The sequence below is a fragment of the Mustelus asterias genome, unplaced genomic scaffold, assembly GCF_964213995.1.
Source record: "Mustelus asterias unplaced genomic scaffold, sMusAst1.hap1.1 HAP1_SCAFFOLD_107, whole genome shotgun sequence".
Lineage (NCBI taxonomy): Eukaryota > Metazoa > Chordata > Chondrichthyes > Carcharhiniformes > Triakidae > Mustelus > Mustelus asterias.
This window is the reverse complement of record NW_027590151.1, coordinates 746,388-763,087: the sequence shown is the minus strand read 5'-3', so window position 1 is coordinate 763,087 and position 16,700 is coordinate 746,388. Positions and strand designations below refer to the sequence as shown.

The 16,700-nt window shown below is 45.6% G+C and overlaps 1 protein-coding gene across 1 annotated transcript in view; it reads right to left on the bottom strand.

The window, feature by feature from the left end:
- Positions 1-9,308: 9,308 nt before the first annotated feature.
- LOC144484462 (uncharacterized) overlaps positions 9,309-16,700 on the bottom strand; it is a 77,284-nt gene continuing 69,892 nt past the window's right edge. The window contains exon 6 of the mRNA XM_078202998.1: positions 9,309-10,442. Coding sequence (XP_078059124.1) covers positions 9,909-10,442 — 534 coding nt within the window. The 3' untranslated portion in view covers positions 9,309-9,908. The remainder of the gene's footprint in view (positions 10,443-16,700) is intronic.

Below are 16,700 nucleotides of genomic sequence, written 5' to 3'. Positions count from 1 at the left end.
TGAATATGGACATGGCCCATGGACTCATCGAGGCTGCAAACAGCAGCTGCAGCCTGGGTGGGTGAAGCTGTTGAGAAACCTATTGCTCATTGTGCTATAAAACCGGGAGCTAGGACCTGGAGGGGAAGCAGAAACGTGAAGCCCCGCCCACTCGCTGTTGCGTCACCAAGACACCGCGCATGCGCTCTCCTCCCTGCTGAATCAAGATGGCGGCCGTTAACCTGAGCCTCGGCTCGGGAAAAAGACCGGAAGCTGCAAACACAGACCGACGGGCTCATTTTCGAGATTTGAGGCCTTGACCAGGTATTTAGGAACCCTCTACGTCCATCCGCCGGTTCCATTACTCCCTCTATGTTTCCGCATCCTTACCGGCTGCTGATGAGACAGAGGAACTTCGCTCCGATTGCTATCACCCACATTGCGCGTGCTGCAAACGCCGTTGCTTAATGCGCATGCTCCAGACTGTAACATTACTGCGCATGCGAACTACTTCCCGTGCGTTGTATGGGGACGCCTCAGCCCCGCCCCTCATTCACTCCGATTGGCTGGAGGACCAGCCGCTCCTGTTGGGTCCTCCAGACCCGCCCCTCATTCACTCCGATTGGATGGAGGACCAGCCTCTCTTGCTTGATCCTCCAGCCCCGCCCCCTCTTCCTATTGGTCCGAAGCAGCCGTCAATCTGTCCCCGGGGCATTGTGATGTGGAGCATGCGCAGTGTCATTGCTGTCCTTGGCGCTTGTTTGTCCCGGAGAAGCGGAGTCAGCGTTAGGCGGTGGCTGGGAGGATTTGGAAACACTTTGTGGATCCGCAAACCCTTCAGAATCATTGTCAGCTCCCTGGTTTGCAGCTGCGGGGCTTCTCCCTCCCTCCCTCCCTCCCTCCCGGGAACAGGCCCAGGTTAACGGCCCCATCCTGGCTCAGCCACCGTCTTTTACCAGGACCTCCTCACTGTCTGGAACAAGGTCGCCTTGCGACGCAGCTCTCCCCCGTCAGGAGTAGCAGCTCTCGTGCGAGAGCCGCTGCTCAGGAATCCGCTCCTCCAGCCGTATGACTTCAGGTGGCTGGCGGAGAGGAGGGCTGTGGACGCCGGGGTGACCTGAATTGGGGACGTGCTCGATGGCGGAGGGGTGGGCTGGATGAGTCCCCGTGTGCTGGCTGAGCCCCGCCCACCCCCACGTGGGCTCGGGTTCCGCCCCCTCATTGTCCACATGCGGCAGATTGACCAATGGCAACGCCTGGAGGACCGGATGAACGCTGGTCCTCCAGCCAATCAGAGTCCGGGCCCTGTGTCAATGGCCGCGCGGAGTTTCCTGTGGATATGAATGTGGGGGTTCGATCAGTGAGTTTGCTGATGGTCCAAAAATTGGTGATGTGGTAAATAGCGAGGAGGAAAACCTTAGATTACAGGATGATGTGGACGAGCTGGTTAGGTGGGCAGAACAGTGGCAAATGTGATTTAACCCTGAAATGTCTGAGGTGATGCATTTTGGAAGGACTAACAAGGCAAAGGAACTCGGCCTTTTGGCTGAGATCGGGTGTAGTGTGGTCGGCAGCCCATGGTCGGCCGCACTTGGTCGGGGTCATTGGGTTGCGCTGGGGCTTCATGTGTTTCATATGAAGCAATTTTTTAAAGCGTCATCTCGGCCTTTTGGCTGAGGTGCAGATGGGTTCAAGTCTTGGAGGAGGAGCCTCCCCCTTCTCCAATCAGCTTGGCTCATGTGGATCGGGCCCGGGACAGGGTGGTTTGGTCGCTCGCCCTGTCTTGTCGGCCTGGATCTGGGGTGTCTCAACTTGTTGGGACTCTGAATTGGATTTGATTTGATTGAATTGGAAAAGTATTAAAAAAAAGGAACAGATAATGAACAATAGGACGCCAGGAAGTACAGAAGACCAGAGGGACCTTGGGGTGCATGTCCATTGGACCCCGAAGACAGCAGGACAGATTGATGAACTGGTTAAGAAGGGATATGGGATACTTGTCTTTTTTAGCCAAGGCATCAAATATTTCAGCAGGCAGGTTATGATTGAGTGTATAAAATGCTGGAGTACTGTTTGCAGTTCGGGTCGCCACACTTTAGGAAGGATGTGATTGCACTGGAGAAGGTGCAGAGGAGATTCACCAGGATGTTGCCTGGGCTGGAACGTGTCAGTCATGAAGAGAGGCTGGTTAGGCTCGAATTGGTCTCCCTAAAGCAGAGAAGGCTGAGGGGGGGGCCTGATTGAGATGTACAAAAATATGATCCCTCAGTCCACTGACCTTTAGTAGCTGGGTCAATATCCAGGGACATAGATTTAAGTGAGGGGCAGGAAATTTAGAGGGGATTTGAGGGAAAAGATTTTCACCCAGAGGGTGGTGGGAATCTGGAACTCACTGCCTGAAAGGGTGAGAGAGGTGGGAACGCTCAACATTAAGAAGCATTTAGATAAGTACTTGAAGTGCCATAACATATAAGGCTGCTACTGACCAAGTGGTGAAAGGTGGGATTAGAACAGATTGGTGCTTGAGAGCTAGCACAAATACGATGGGTCAAAGGGCCTCTTGCTGTGCTTTAAAACTCTGAGGACAGAATTATGACAGTGTGGTTATGTGATAAATATTGGATGGATCTATAATAAAGTACATTTATTATTATTTCTTGTCTTGTAATGTAGTACTGTAGCTACGTTATATATTTCTAGTCAGAGTCATTACAGCAGAGGAGGAGTCCATTGGACAATTCGAGGCCCTGCTGACTCTCTGTCGAGCAATTCTGTCAGTCTGGAGAGGGTCCCATTCTGTACTCCTGCAGCACCCATCCAATCTCATTGAGAAATTACTGATCATCTCTGCTTGACTACCCTCACAGGCAGCAAGTTCAGGAGCATGACTAATCACTACCCCCATATCTTAACCAACTTACAGATTTAGGGGAATGAGTGGGGAAAGAATGTTCTATCGAAACTAGAATTATCTGTTCTGAATTTTGATCCCGTAGTGACTCTGATGTCTGCTGCAAACTCCTTTTATAGGATATCAGAAGGTTAGGATCCATTGACAGAATCCCAAACCATATGCCACATCAAGATTTGACAGTCGCTCAATTCATCTGGACCTGAATACCATCGGCCTTTGCATCTAGAAGGAGAAATGTTTCTCTGTTCTGTCTGCTTCAGAAGGCGTTAAACGTCAGTGTGACTGGAAATGCACCAACGCACACACACCCGAGTGAGAGTGTTCCAGTGCACTGACTGTGGAAAGAGCTTTAACCAGTTATATAGCCTGAAAATACATCACAGCATTCACAGTGGGCAGAGACTGTACCTGTGTTCTGTGTGAGGTTTAACTGATTGTTTAACCTGGAGAGTCACAAGGACACCCGCACCATGGAGAAACCGTGGAAATGTGGGGACTGTGGGAAGGGATTCAGATTCCCATCTCGGCTGGAAATTCATCGACGTATTCACACTGAGGAGTGGCCATTCACCTGCTCTGTGTGTGGCATGGGATTCACTTATTTCTCCAAGTTGTTGAACCACAAAGTCACTCTCACCAATGAGAGACCCTTTAAATGCTCCGACTGTGGGAGCAGCTTCAAAAGGTCGCAGGAACTGCTGAGACACGAGCGAATTCACACTGAGGAGAAACCGTTCAGCTGCTCTCAATGCTCAAAGAGATTTAGATCAACATCCAACCTGCAGGAACACCAGCGAGTTCACACCAGTGAGAGACCCTTTAAATGCTCCGACTGTGGGAGTGAATTCAAAAGGTCTCAGGATCTGAGGGACCACCAGCACATTCACACCGAGGAGAGGCCGTTCAGCTGCTCTCACTGCACAAAGAGGTTTAGAACATCATCCCACCTGCAGAGACACCAGCGAATTCACACTGGGGAGAAACCATTCACCTGCTCTGTGTGTGGGAAGGGATTCACTGATTCATTCAACCTGCGGGAACACCAGCGAACTCACATTGGGGAGAGGCCATTTATCTGCTGTGTGTGTGGAAAGGGATTCACCCGGGCATCCAGCCTGCTGACACAGCAGCGGGTTCACACTGGGGAGGGGCTGTTTACCTGCTCTCACTGTGGGAAGGGATTCACTCAGTTATCCAGACTGCAGGTACACGTTCGAGTTCACACTGGGGAGAGACCATTCACCTGTTCTGTATGTGGAAAGGGATTCACTCAGTCAACATCCCTGCAGAGACACCAGCGAGTTCACAAGTGATGACAGGAGTTGGATTCTGCTGTTATTGTTGCTGTTAACCACATCCAGGACTGAACCATGTTCATTCTGACACTTGGTGAAGTGGGAGGGTCGGAGGGTTTCTTTCTGCTGGACTGGCCGGTCTCACAACTTTGCTTCCAATGGGCTGATGCTCTTTGAGCCTGGGAGAGCACATTTCCACTGAAATGATCCACAAAAGCTGATGGAGGACATTTATTTTATCCTGGATAGTAAATAGTGTTTTTCCTACCACTACAGGTAGATCAAAAATAAATACAGAAAGAACTGAAAAAACACAGCAGGTCTGGCAGCATCTGTGGAGAGAGAAACAGAGATAATGTTTCACGTCCAATGAAACTCTACTTCAGAACTAAAGAGAGGGAGAAATGTGATGGGTTTGATGCTGCTGAGAAAGGGGGGAGGGGCAGGGAGAACAAAAGGGAAAGTCAGGAATTGGTTAGGGGGTGGGTGAGATTAAATGACAAAAATATCCCGGAACCCAAGGCAAAGGGAGGGGTAATGTTTGTGGTAAAGAAACAAAGCATTGGTCCACAGTAAGTGTTAATGGCAGAATAAAGGACAGCTCTGTCTGGAAGCAAAAAACATGAAAACAAGGTGTAGACTGGCACTCGGCAAAACAAAACAAATCGAAATGTAGGAGAGAGTTCAGGGTGTGAAGTTGTTGACCTAAATGTTGAATCCAGAAGGCTGTAAAGTGCCTCATCGGAAGATGAGGGGCTGTTTGTCCAGCTTGTGTTGGGCTTCTCCGGAACATTGCAGCAGGCCGAGGACAGAAATGTGAGTGTGAGAGCAAGGTGGTGAATTCTAATGGCAAGCGGAAGGTCAGGGTGATGCTTGTGGGCTGAGCGGAGGTGTTCCACAAAGAGGGCAGGGAACAGGCTACAGATGAATTAAAGAGAAACCATTTGTGTCCAGAACATTGTGAACATCCTTTTACTCTGGTTGTCTTTGATCCTCAAGTCATTTTCTGTTTGTTTTAACCATGTTCTGTTTCATTAATAAACTTTTATCAGTAAAAATATTTGATTTTTCTGGACTTTTCCTGATGAGATTGATGCACTTTAGGGAAAGTGGGTGAGAGGGGTTGGCAGGCTCTTTAACAGAAAGTCATCCCTCTAAGGAATTGGCAAAGGAGCCAGAGGGGGAGATGAGATTTTATTTTTTGACACTGAGTTGTTCTGATCTGCCTGAAAGCAGATTCAATAGTTTACCTCCAAAGGGTAAAGACTTGAGTGGGAAGAATTTGGGGAAAAAACAGTGCAGTTGGATGAATCAGAGAGTTCTTTCAAAGAGATAACAGGAGGACGATGGGCTGAATGGAGTCCTCCTGTAGCCTGTCAATCTCATCCTCCAGCTTTTGTGCGTGTTAAAAGGGGCAGATTTCATTGCAGCCTCTTCCCTGTATATGTATTTAAAGAGACGAGTTTCTCTTTAGCTCTGAGTGACCGATATAACAATTGGTTGGAGGCCCATTTCTCACTCAGTCCTCCAGCACCTTCCTGTCTCTCGATTACTGCAACATACATTGCAGTTTTCCAACTGGGCCGCAGGCCTCATTATTCTCAGCTAAATTCAGCCCTCAGCTCCGTCGCCTGGCTGTCATTGACAAGAGCAATAGAGAGACAGAAAGGTGCCCCAGGCTCAAATGGGAAGTCAAAACACAGGGCTTTGAATGAATTATTAGGATCTCTGTAATGATCAATAATTTAGAGAAATGAATTCTAAACTCAATGAGTAAATCAAAGAATCACATGACAAAACTTCAAGTTTTATGACTTCTCCTCCAACAAACTGGAAGCAACAATGACTAAACACTTTTTTGTCGGGAACATAACCCTTAAACTGTAAAATTGAACTTTGCCCTTTTACTCTTAACACCATCAAATGTCGCACTCAATGGGTATATTTTATTCCATCTTGGAATGTTCACACTCAATTCTCCAAGAATGAGCCCAAAGTGATTCTTTACTCCCCAAGAGTTTATTTCCATTGTTTTCCTTTTCCAATCTGGCAACCTTTTAATCCCAGAACTGTCCTTCACAGTGATGGTTCTCCTGGACATTTTCCCACGAACACAAGCAAGGTGAATCTTCCAGCCTTGTTTCACAATTCTCAGAAATTTGTGACCAACATTCGACATTGGAGCAGAAGTTGGCCATTTGGCCCTTTGAGTCTGCTCCACCGTTTATTTACATCATGGCTGATCTGTTTGTGTTGCGTTGTGGGAAATTTACCACTTCGGAGTCAGACTTGGAGGTTCAACAAAACAGTTTTATTTCGGACAAAGCTTTGGGAGAAAGCATTGGTACTCCGCAGTACTTGGCAGCGACCTTCTCAACTACACAATGGTAGTTGAGCATCTTTATACCTTTTAGACAATAGATAGTACAGACATTAGCCGTTAACACATCGTTACAAGTTGAGTAGGCAGATACGGACATCGACAATTAACACATCGTTCCAAGCAGACAGGTACGGACATGGACAGTTAACACATCATTATACATAGAATGGATACATTTATGCAGTTATGTCCTCTATCAATGACTGGTTTCGATATATACATTTATGTATTCATGTCTCCATCAGTGGCGGATTTTATCAAGCTCATTGTTCTGGGTCTGCTCTTATCTCAAGTCTTAAAGTGCCCCAGGTCTGACCAGCTTCCTGCAGCAATTCAGATACTGCAGGTTTTAACTCTTTGTGTAACTGTCTGTGCCCAAAGCCAGTGCCTTTTAATGTCCCTTCCCAGAGTCCATTTTGTGTGCCAGGTAACCATTTTGTGTCCATCATTTTAATTTCACCATAACAGTTGCGTTCCACATTCTCGTTCCACACCCGATATTTTTGATGCCCTTATCCAACAACAGTTGGTATAAAGGCAAAATTCTGCTGTTGTTGGAATCTGAAACAAAAACAGAAAATGCTGGACAATCTCAGCAAGTCTGATATCATCTGTAAAGAGAGAATAGACACAACATTTTGAGTCAGGATGACTTTTTGTCAGAGGTGAAGACAAGGAAAATTGGACAAAATTTATCCTGTGAGGGTCAAGAATTGGGAAGCAATCTATTAAACCTCCTCTGAACCACTCTCAATGCATTTGTATCATTTCTTAAATAGGAGACAAAACTGCAGCCCCTATTCAAGATGCAGTTTCAGCAACGCCCTGTATAACTGAAGCAGAACATCTTTACTTCTCTGTTCAATTTCTCTCGTAATAAAAGATTGCATTCCATTTGTAAGAACTTTGATTTATTTGAACTAAGATTTATGGGGGTTCTCTTGTTTACAATAATCTCCCTAATCGTAAATCACACCAGGTTCCAGTGTCTCAACCATGTGGCTAGACAGAACAATTTAAATGGTGAATTCAGAAAGTTAATTAACCATTAAAAATGTAACAAGTCAGAATGATAAAAGGCAAAGTATCGATTAACAGTTAATAGAGAAAGCTTAACATTAACAATTGAACAGACTTCTCTCCATCCCTCTCAGACCAGGACATGAAGTGATGGCTCTGAAAACGTGGATAACTTGTAAAACCAACAGCTCTCCACACCTCTCTGTAAACATCTCTCCCTCCACCTCTCTCTACCAAATTGCCTTCTCAAGACCACTTTTTTATACTTTAAAAATGTCAAAAGCCCATCTTAGCCAATTCCCATAAATCTTCAATTATAAACTAAAATAGACACGAGTTTTCAGATGATTTGAAAAGAAATGAACTGTCTGCTGAAAGGGTTAACTTTTCTACAGAACCTAAAGGGATGGGGAGTGAGCAGAAAAAAATTGGCACACAATAATCCCACTTTACACAAGTATAAAAATCAAAACAAACTCGATTGTAAACTTCAGCTCTTAATTTTTTTGTTATATTCCACAACCTAATTATTTTTATTTGATCAGTTTTTGTTAGGGATGGGTAACTTCTGTTCTTTATAAACTGGTTCACTCATTTTGTTGATTCTCCATGAACTCGGAGAATCAGAACCCAGACTTTATCATCCTTATCCTTTTTCTCCCTTTGCCACCACTCCCTCTGTTTTGCGGGAGGGTCGTGGGGATTCCAATCAGAACTAATCATTTTATCATAAAAGTTAAATACTGCAGATTCTGGAATCTGAAACAAAAACAGAAAATGCTGGAAAATGTCAGCAGGTCTGACAGCGTCTGTGGAGAGAGAATAGAGCCAATGTTTCAGATATGGATGACCCTTTACAAGAGCTGTTATGAAGTGTCTTCCAGACTCGAAACGTTGGCTCTATTCTCTAATAATTTTATCGATAAGTTTCTTGTTCTTAGTTTCCAAATAGCAGGTAAGAGATCTGTCCAGTCCCCACTCAAGTTCTGATTTTTCACTGGCCATGCTTGGGTCAGTTTATAACCATTAGAATCTACTCTGAGGTCTGCTTTTCAGTCCAGTGCTATTTGGAGTATACCGTTACTTCACCGACTAACGGGTCACAAGTCCCTCAAAGTTCTTATCACAAATTTGGGATAAAATAATTTAAATAATGCCTGAGAACGCTTATTAACTTCTTAACCAACTATCTGCCACTGTTTGTTGATTGGTCAGACCTCCTCTTCACAGATTCGGGTATCTCAGCCGCTGAACACCAGCCGGTCCTGGAACAAGTTTAATTCTAACTCATTCTGAGTAAATATTCTCACCAGCTCCTCTGTCGGGGCCCTGCTAAGCAGCTTTAATGGTCCGTGATTGCAGTAACTGAGCAGTCACAGGAATGTGGTCAAGATAGTCCAGTCCCATAATGCCTCACATTCAATCTGCAGTCCTTCAATTATAACAGAATATGTGGCTGTCTGTAGCTGCCTCGGCCATGGTCAACCCCAACACTGCCTTCTTGAACTGTTATAATGCCTGAGGTGTAAGTACACCCACAGTGCTGTTAGGGAGCGATTTCCAGCTACACATTCCAGACTTTCACGAGACTGTAGGTGGATTCCAGATTGATATATTCCATTCAACCACACCCAAGGTGAGTTATTGCAATTTCTTTATTGTCCAGGATAATATATTCACAATATCTTTAAAACAGAAATTAAACATTCCCATTTGATTTCAGGTATTAACATATTCTGTTAGTTTGTTCTTTATTGTCAATGTCAGGCTGGGGTTGTTCCCCTTGGAGCAAAGGAGGTTGAGGGGAGATTTGATCGAGGTGGACAAGATTCTGACAGGTTTAGATAAGGTGGACAAAGAAAAGCTGTTCCCATTAGCTGATGGGACAAGGACGAGGAGGACACAGATTTAAGGTTCTGGATCAGAGATGCAGGGGGGATGTGAGGAAGAATATTTTGATGCAGCGAATGGTAATGACCTGGAACTCGCTGCCTACGAGGGAGGAGGAAGTGGAGACAATAAACAATTACAAAGGAAATTGGATGGACATTTGTGGGGTTTCAAACAGAAATGCTGACTAATTATCTCTTAACCTCCAAATAACCTGTCACTCTGTGATCCTTGTGAAATCTGAATCCAGGTATTCACAAAAGGCTCAAAGAGCATCGGCCCCCTGGACGAAAAGTCATGAGACCGGCCAGTCCAGCAGAAAGAAACCCTCTGACCCTCCCCATTGATCAACTGTGAGAATGAACAAAATGCAGTCCTGGATGTAATTGAGAGCAGAAACAATCACAGCAGAATCCAACCCCTGGAATCACTCGTGAACTTGTTGATGTTTCAGCAGCTGAGATGAAACTATGAATCGCTTCCCACACTGAGAGCAAGTGAACGGCCTCTCCCCAGTGTGAACTCGCTGGTGTCTCTGCAAGTCTGAAGACTGAATGAATCCCTTCCCACACTGAGAGCAGGTGAACGGCCTCTCCCCAGTATGAACTCGCTGGTGTCTCCGCCATTCAGAATACAAAGCGAATTCCTTTCCACACTGAATGCAGATATACGGCCTCTCCCCAGTGTGAACTCGCTGGTGTGAATGCAGGTGGGATGATTGACTGTAATTCTTCCCACACTGAGAGCAGGTGAACGGCCTCTCCCCAGTGTGAACTCGCTGGTGTGTCTGCAGGCTGGATAACCGAGTGAATCCCTTCCCGCACTGAGAGCAGGTGAATGGTTTCTCCCCAGTGTGAACTCGCTGGTGTTGCTGCAGGTGGCCTGACTCAGTGAATCCCTTCCCACACTGAGAGCAGATGAATGGTCTCTCCCCAGTGTGGCTGCGCCGATGAGCTTCCAGCTCTGATGGGGCTCTGTATCTCTTCCCACAGTCTGCACATTTCCATGGTTTCTCCATGGCTCAGATGGACAATCAGTTAAAGCTCCATCCACACACAGAACACGGGTAGAGTCTCTTCCCTTTGGGAATGGTGTGATATTTATTCAGGCTGTGTAACTGGTTAAACCTCTTTATTCAGTGCACTGGAATACTCTCACTTGAGTGTGGCAGTGTGTTGGTGCTTTTCCAGACTTACTGGTGTTTGAAATCTTTTCAAATCGGCAGACTGGATAACCATTCCTCCTTCTAGACTCAAGGCCGATGATATTCAGGTCCAAAGGAATTTGACTCTGTCAGATCTGGACATGACGTTTGAGATTATGGCCTGTGATTCCTCTTTCAATATCCTGTAATATCCTCCTCCTAGATTCAAAGGCCGATGTTAAGGTCCCGATGAATTGGGAGACTCTGTCAAATGTTGACTTTTGTCTGTAAATCCTCACCTTCTGATATCCTGTAAAAGGAGTTTACAAAAGAAATCAGAGTCAGTACAGGATAGAAATTCAGAACAGACAATTCTAGTTTCTATTGAATATTCTTTCCTTTCTCATTCCCCAAAAGCTGTAAATCTCCATCCCACACACTCTCCCTCAATTCTCACTCTGCTGTATCTAATATTCACCCTCCCAATTCTCCTGAAGGGACCAATTCTTGCTGACCAACAGATCCATGCTCACCGATTTTATGTGTTAACTGGACTAAAAAACCCATGTAATACACAGTATTGTGTTACTGGATATATGGGGGATGAGTGGAAGAACTTGATTTCAGCAGCATGTGGAAGTGGAGGTAGATGGCACCAGAAGGTAATAAACTGGCAAATTTACTTGCAATGGGGATATGGAGGGGTAACGGGACTGACTGAATGTAACCAGGACTTGAAAATTATGAGAGGCCGAGAAAGGGTAAAAAGGACTGACATGTTTCCCACAGTCGAGGAGCGATTAACAGGGAACATAGGCATAACACTGAAAATGTCAGAGGTCAAGAGTCTGATGAAGGGTCAACCAGACTTTAAATGTTGGCTCCATTCTCTCGCCACTGATGCTGTCAGACCTGCTGAGATTTTTCAGCATTTTCTGTGTGTTTTTTTCAGATTGCAGCATCCGCACTATTTTGCTTTTTTGCATAGATTTAAAGTGACTGGTAGATGGTTTACAGGGGGCAAGAGGAAAAACCTTTTCTCCCAGAGGGAGGTCAGCATCTCAAATGCAGCCGAAGTTGAGATGAAGCTGAAACGAGATTCGGCATGGACTTGTATTACTGAATGAACTCCTTCTGTGCTGTAATGACCAAGACTGGAAATGTATAACATATCTACAGTATTATATTACAAAACCAGACATAATAATAAATGTATTTCATTACAGAACCATAAATAATACATCTAATCTGTCCCATAAACAACACTAGACATATCTCTGTCCTATATTAATTTATTGTCCCCTTAAATGTCAGTCATCTCCTGGGGAAACCAGCGCTTTAATTCGGAAAGAGACCATGCTTTGAGCCAGACAAATAAATGTGTCAAGCTGCGGGAGCAAAGGATGTCAATGTCTTTGAAAGAGAGAGACCTGGGCCAACCTTTCCAGAGTCTGCAGCGTCCCTGGATTCACTTCGTTTCCCTTCAGTTGCTGCAACTCCCCAATTTCCCCCCAGAATGAGAAAAGAAATGGAAAGGGGGAGAAAAGAAAGTGTTTTACTCACAGATGCTGAAGACAGGAGGAAGTTTGAGTCTGTCTGTACTCAATCTTCATTCACAGAGAGAGCAGCAGCTTTCCGGGTGAACAAGCTCACTGTCCTGTTTCCGCGTTCAGACAATGGGGAAGGTCTGGTTGGCGGCAGGAGAAACTTACTTCCGGTCCTCCAAGTCTTCCCATTGGTCAATACCTCAGCATTGACGTCGGGGGGGAGTGGGCCGATCTCCGCACATGCGCAATTGCCCCTCTCCCTTGGACATGCGCAGTCCCTGGTAGTGGGGGGGAGATCACCGAGCGGCTTCTCGCTCTGGCCGGAGCCGCCAGCCGGTTGCCTGGAAACCTTGGCTCGAGGAGGTGCTGGGGGAGGGGAACATGGGTGGGGGCGGGGTTCCCGCGTCCGCTCGCCGAGCCTGCGCACTGGAACCCCAGGACGTCATCGCGGAGCAGGCTGATGTCTATTGGTTGATTCAGGCAGGGCTCCGTTGTGACGTCACCGTGCGGATGTTGTCCAATGAGCTTCAGAGTGAAACTCCCTCCTCTGCACCATCTGGGAGGAAATCAATGTTTTCCCCCTTTCCATTTCTTTTCTCATTCTGGGGGAAATTGGGAACTTGCAGCAACTGAAGGTAAAGGAAGTGAATCCAGTCTGTACATTCCACACATTGTTACTCCAGTCATATAGACATATATCTGTCTGGCCGCCTGCATGGAGATTTCCAGCTCTCTGTGTCCAGGGCAGGCGATTCCCTTCTTTTTGAGGTCTGCCCATTTTGATCTGTCCCACATTTAATTTAATTTGGTCCACTTGTTTTGCCAAAAAGATTAACAGAATAGTTAGTGATTTCTTTCAAGTTTAATTGTTTTGCCAAAAAGATTCAACAGAATGTTTATTTGTCCTCAGTTGATTTGATTTAGTTTAATTGTTTTACCGAAAAGATTGACAGGAAGCAGTGAGCATGGATCTGTCAATCAGCCTCAATCAGCACCTTCAGGAGAATTGGGAGGGTGAATATTAGATACAGCAGAGTGAGAATGGAGGGAGAGTGTGTGGGATGGAGATTTACAGCCTTTGTGGAATGAGAGGGGAAAGAATGTTCCTTAGAAACTAGAATTATCTGTTCTGAATTTCTATCTTGTACTGAGTGATTACTTTTGTAAACTCCTTTTACAGGATATCAGGTGACAGAAATCTCAAAGCAAACGTCCCGTCCTCACTCAATTCATCAGGATCTGATTATCATTGGCCTTTGAATCCAGAAGAAGAAATGCTTCTCTGTACCGTCTGCTTCAGAAAGTTTTAAACATCAATGGGAGTGGCAAATCACCGAGACACACACATACTCGAATGAGAGTGTTCCAGTGCACTGACTGTGGAAAGAGCTTTAACTAGTTACACAGCCTGAAAAAATATTACAGCATTCACAGCGGGAGAGACTCTACTCGTGTTCTGTGTGTGGATAAGGTCTCAACTTTGAATCAAAATAATTCTGTGATTTCTTTTACTCATTCGTGGGACATGGGCGTCGCTGGCTGGCCAGCATTTATTACCCATCCCTAGTTGCGGCACGGTAGCACAGTGGTTAGCACTGCTCCAGGGACCTGGGTTCGATTCCCGGCTTGGGTCACCGTCTGTGTGGAGTTTGCACATTCTCCTCGTGTCTGCGTGGGTTTCCTCCGGGTACTCCGGTTTCCTCCCACAGTCCAAAGATGTGCGGGTTAGGTTGATTGGCCATGCTAAAATTGCCCTTAGTGTCCTGAGATGCGTAGGTTAGAGGGATTAGTGGGTAAAATATGCATGGGTATGGGGATAGGGCCTGGGTGGGATTGTGGTCAGTGCAGACTCGATGGGCCGAATGGCCTCCTTCTGTGCTGTAGGGTTTCTATGTTTCTATGGTTTCTATGAGTCAGAAGGTTTTTGTTTTAGTTTAGTTCGGGCACCATGATCGGTACATCATAGAGTACATATGGAGAAGGAAAGGAGAGGGATTCAATGTAGAAGTATTGAACAATCTGGAATCAGTGCTTATAAGAACATAAGAACTAGGAGCAAGAGTAGGCCATCTGGCCCCTCGAGCCTGCTCTGCCATTCAATAAGATCACGGCTGATCTTTTCGTGGACTGAGCTCCACTTACCTGCTTGCTTACCATAACCCTTAATTCCTTTACTGTTCAAAAATTTATCTATCTTTGCCTTAAAAACATTCAATGAGGTATTTATTTTGTTTGAGACTCTCCCACTCGTGAAAATATCTCACCATCTACCTTGTCAAGCCCCCTCAGGATCTTATATGTTTCAATCACCCCTTTGTCTTCAAAACTTCAAGGAACACAGACCGTGACAATTTCCTCCCTCTTGATAGGACAACCCTCCCATCCAGGAATTAGCCTGGTGAATTTCCTTTTGGACTATGTTGAATATTACTGTATCCTTGTTTATGGAAGGGGATGAAAACTGTATGCACGATTCCAGGTGAGGCATCACCAACACACTGTACAGTTGCAACAAAACCTCCCTGTTTTTAAACTCCAACCCCTTTGCAATAAAAGCCAAAATGCCATTTTCCTTCTTACCTCATGTGGGACCTGCCTGCCAGCTTTTTGTGATTCATGCACAAGAACACCAAGATCCCGCTGTACTTCACTCACCGGCAGCCCCTTTCCATTTAGATCATCATCCTGTTGATTCCTCTGACTGAAATACATGACCTCACACTTTAAACTCCATTTGCCATGTTTTGGAGACAGAGGGGTGACTTTATTGCATCTTCCCCAACTCTTGACTCATCTTTCCCAGGCCCTATCCCTGTAGCCCCACATTTTCACCCCACTAATCCACCTAATCTACATCTATAGGGACACAAAGGGGCAATTTAGCATGGCCAATCAATCTAACCCACACATCTTTGGACTGTGGGAAGAATCTGGAGCACTCAGAAATCCACACAGACATGGAGAGAATGTGCATACTCCACACAGACTGTCACCCAAGGCCGGGATTGAACCTGGGTCCCTGGCACTGTGAAGCAGCAGTGCTAACCACTGTGCTGCCGTGGCGCCCTTTTTAAATAAACTACAAGTACAGATTTCTCTTGATCTACCCTCCTTCTCACATCCTCAAACAATTCAAGGAAATTTGTCAAACATGATTTACCTTTCATAGAACAATGTTGACGAGGTTTGATTATATTCAGCTTTCCTAAATGATTAGCTATTTGCTCTTTGGTTATTGACTCCAGCGTCTTGCCAATAATAGATGTTAAATTAACTGACCTATAGTTCCCTGCCTTCTGCCTTCTCCCTTTTTGACCAAGGTCATCACATTGGCTGATTGCCAATCTTCTGATACTCTCCCGGAATCTAGGGAGTTACGAAAAATTTCAACAAAATTCTCCACAATCTCTTCAGCAACCTCCATTAAAAGCCTAGCGTGCAGTTCATTGGATCCTGGTGACTTGTCCACCCTTAGCCACTGAAGGGAAAGGAAGTGAGCCCAGTCTGTATATTTCAGACATTTTTGGTCCAGTCAGAGGGTAGTTCCAGCTGATTGGAAAACGGCTACTGTTACGCCGCTGTTTAAAAAAGGAAGTAGACAAAAGGCGGGTAACTACAGGCCGGTTAGCTTAACGTCTGTAGTTGGGAAAATGCTGGAATCCATCATTAAAGAAGGAATAGCAGGCCATCTGGATAAGAATGGTTCGATCAAGCAGACGCAGCATGGATTCATGAGAGGAAAGTCGTGTTTGACGAACTTACTGGATTTTTATGAAGATGTGACTAGTGCGGTTGACGGAGTGGAACCAGTAGATGTGGTGTTTTTGGATTTCCAAAGGGCATTCGATAAGGTGCCTCACAAAAGGTTGCTGCAGAAGATTGGGGCACACGGAGTTGGGGGTAGGGTGTTAGCGTGGATTGGGGATTGGCTATCTAACAGGAAGCAGAGAGTTGGAATAAATGGGTGCTTTTCTGGTTGGCAGATGGTGACTAGTGGCGTGCCGCAGGGATCGGTACTGGGGCCTCAACTGTTTACTATTTACATAGATGATCTGGAGGAGGGGTCTGAGTGTAGGGTAACAAAGTTTGCTGATGACACGAAGATGAGTGGGAAAGTGAATTGCGTGGAGGAAGTGGAGGGTCTGCAGAGAGATTTGAATAGGCTGAGTGAGTGGGCGAGGATCTGGCAGATGGAGTATAACGTTAGCAAATGCGAGGTTATCCACTTTGGAAGAAATAATAGTAAATTGGTTTATTATTTAAATGGAAAAAAATTACAACATGCTACTGTGCAGAGGGACCTGGGGGTCCTTGTGCATGAGTCGCAAAAACTCAGTCTGCAAGTACAACAGGTGATCAAGAAGGCAAATGGGATGTTGGTATTTATCACCAGGGGGATAGAATATAAAAGCAGAGAAGTCTTGCTGCATCTGTACAAGGCATTGGTGAGGCCGCAGCTGGAATACTGTGTGCAGTTTTGGTCCCCTTACTTGCGAAAGGATATATTGGCCTTGGAGGGAGTGCAGAG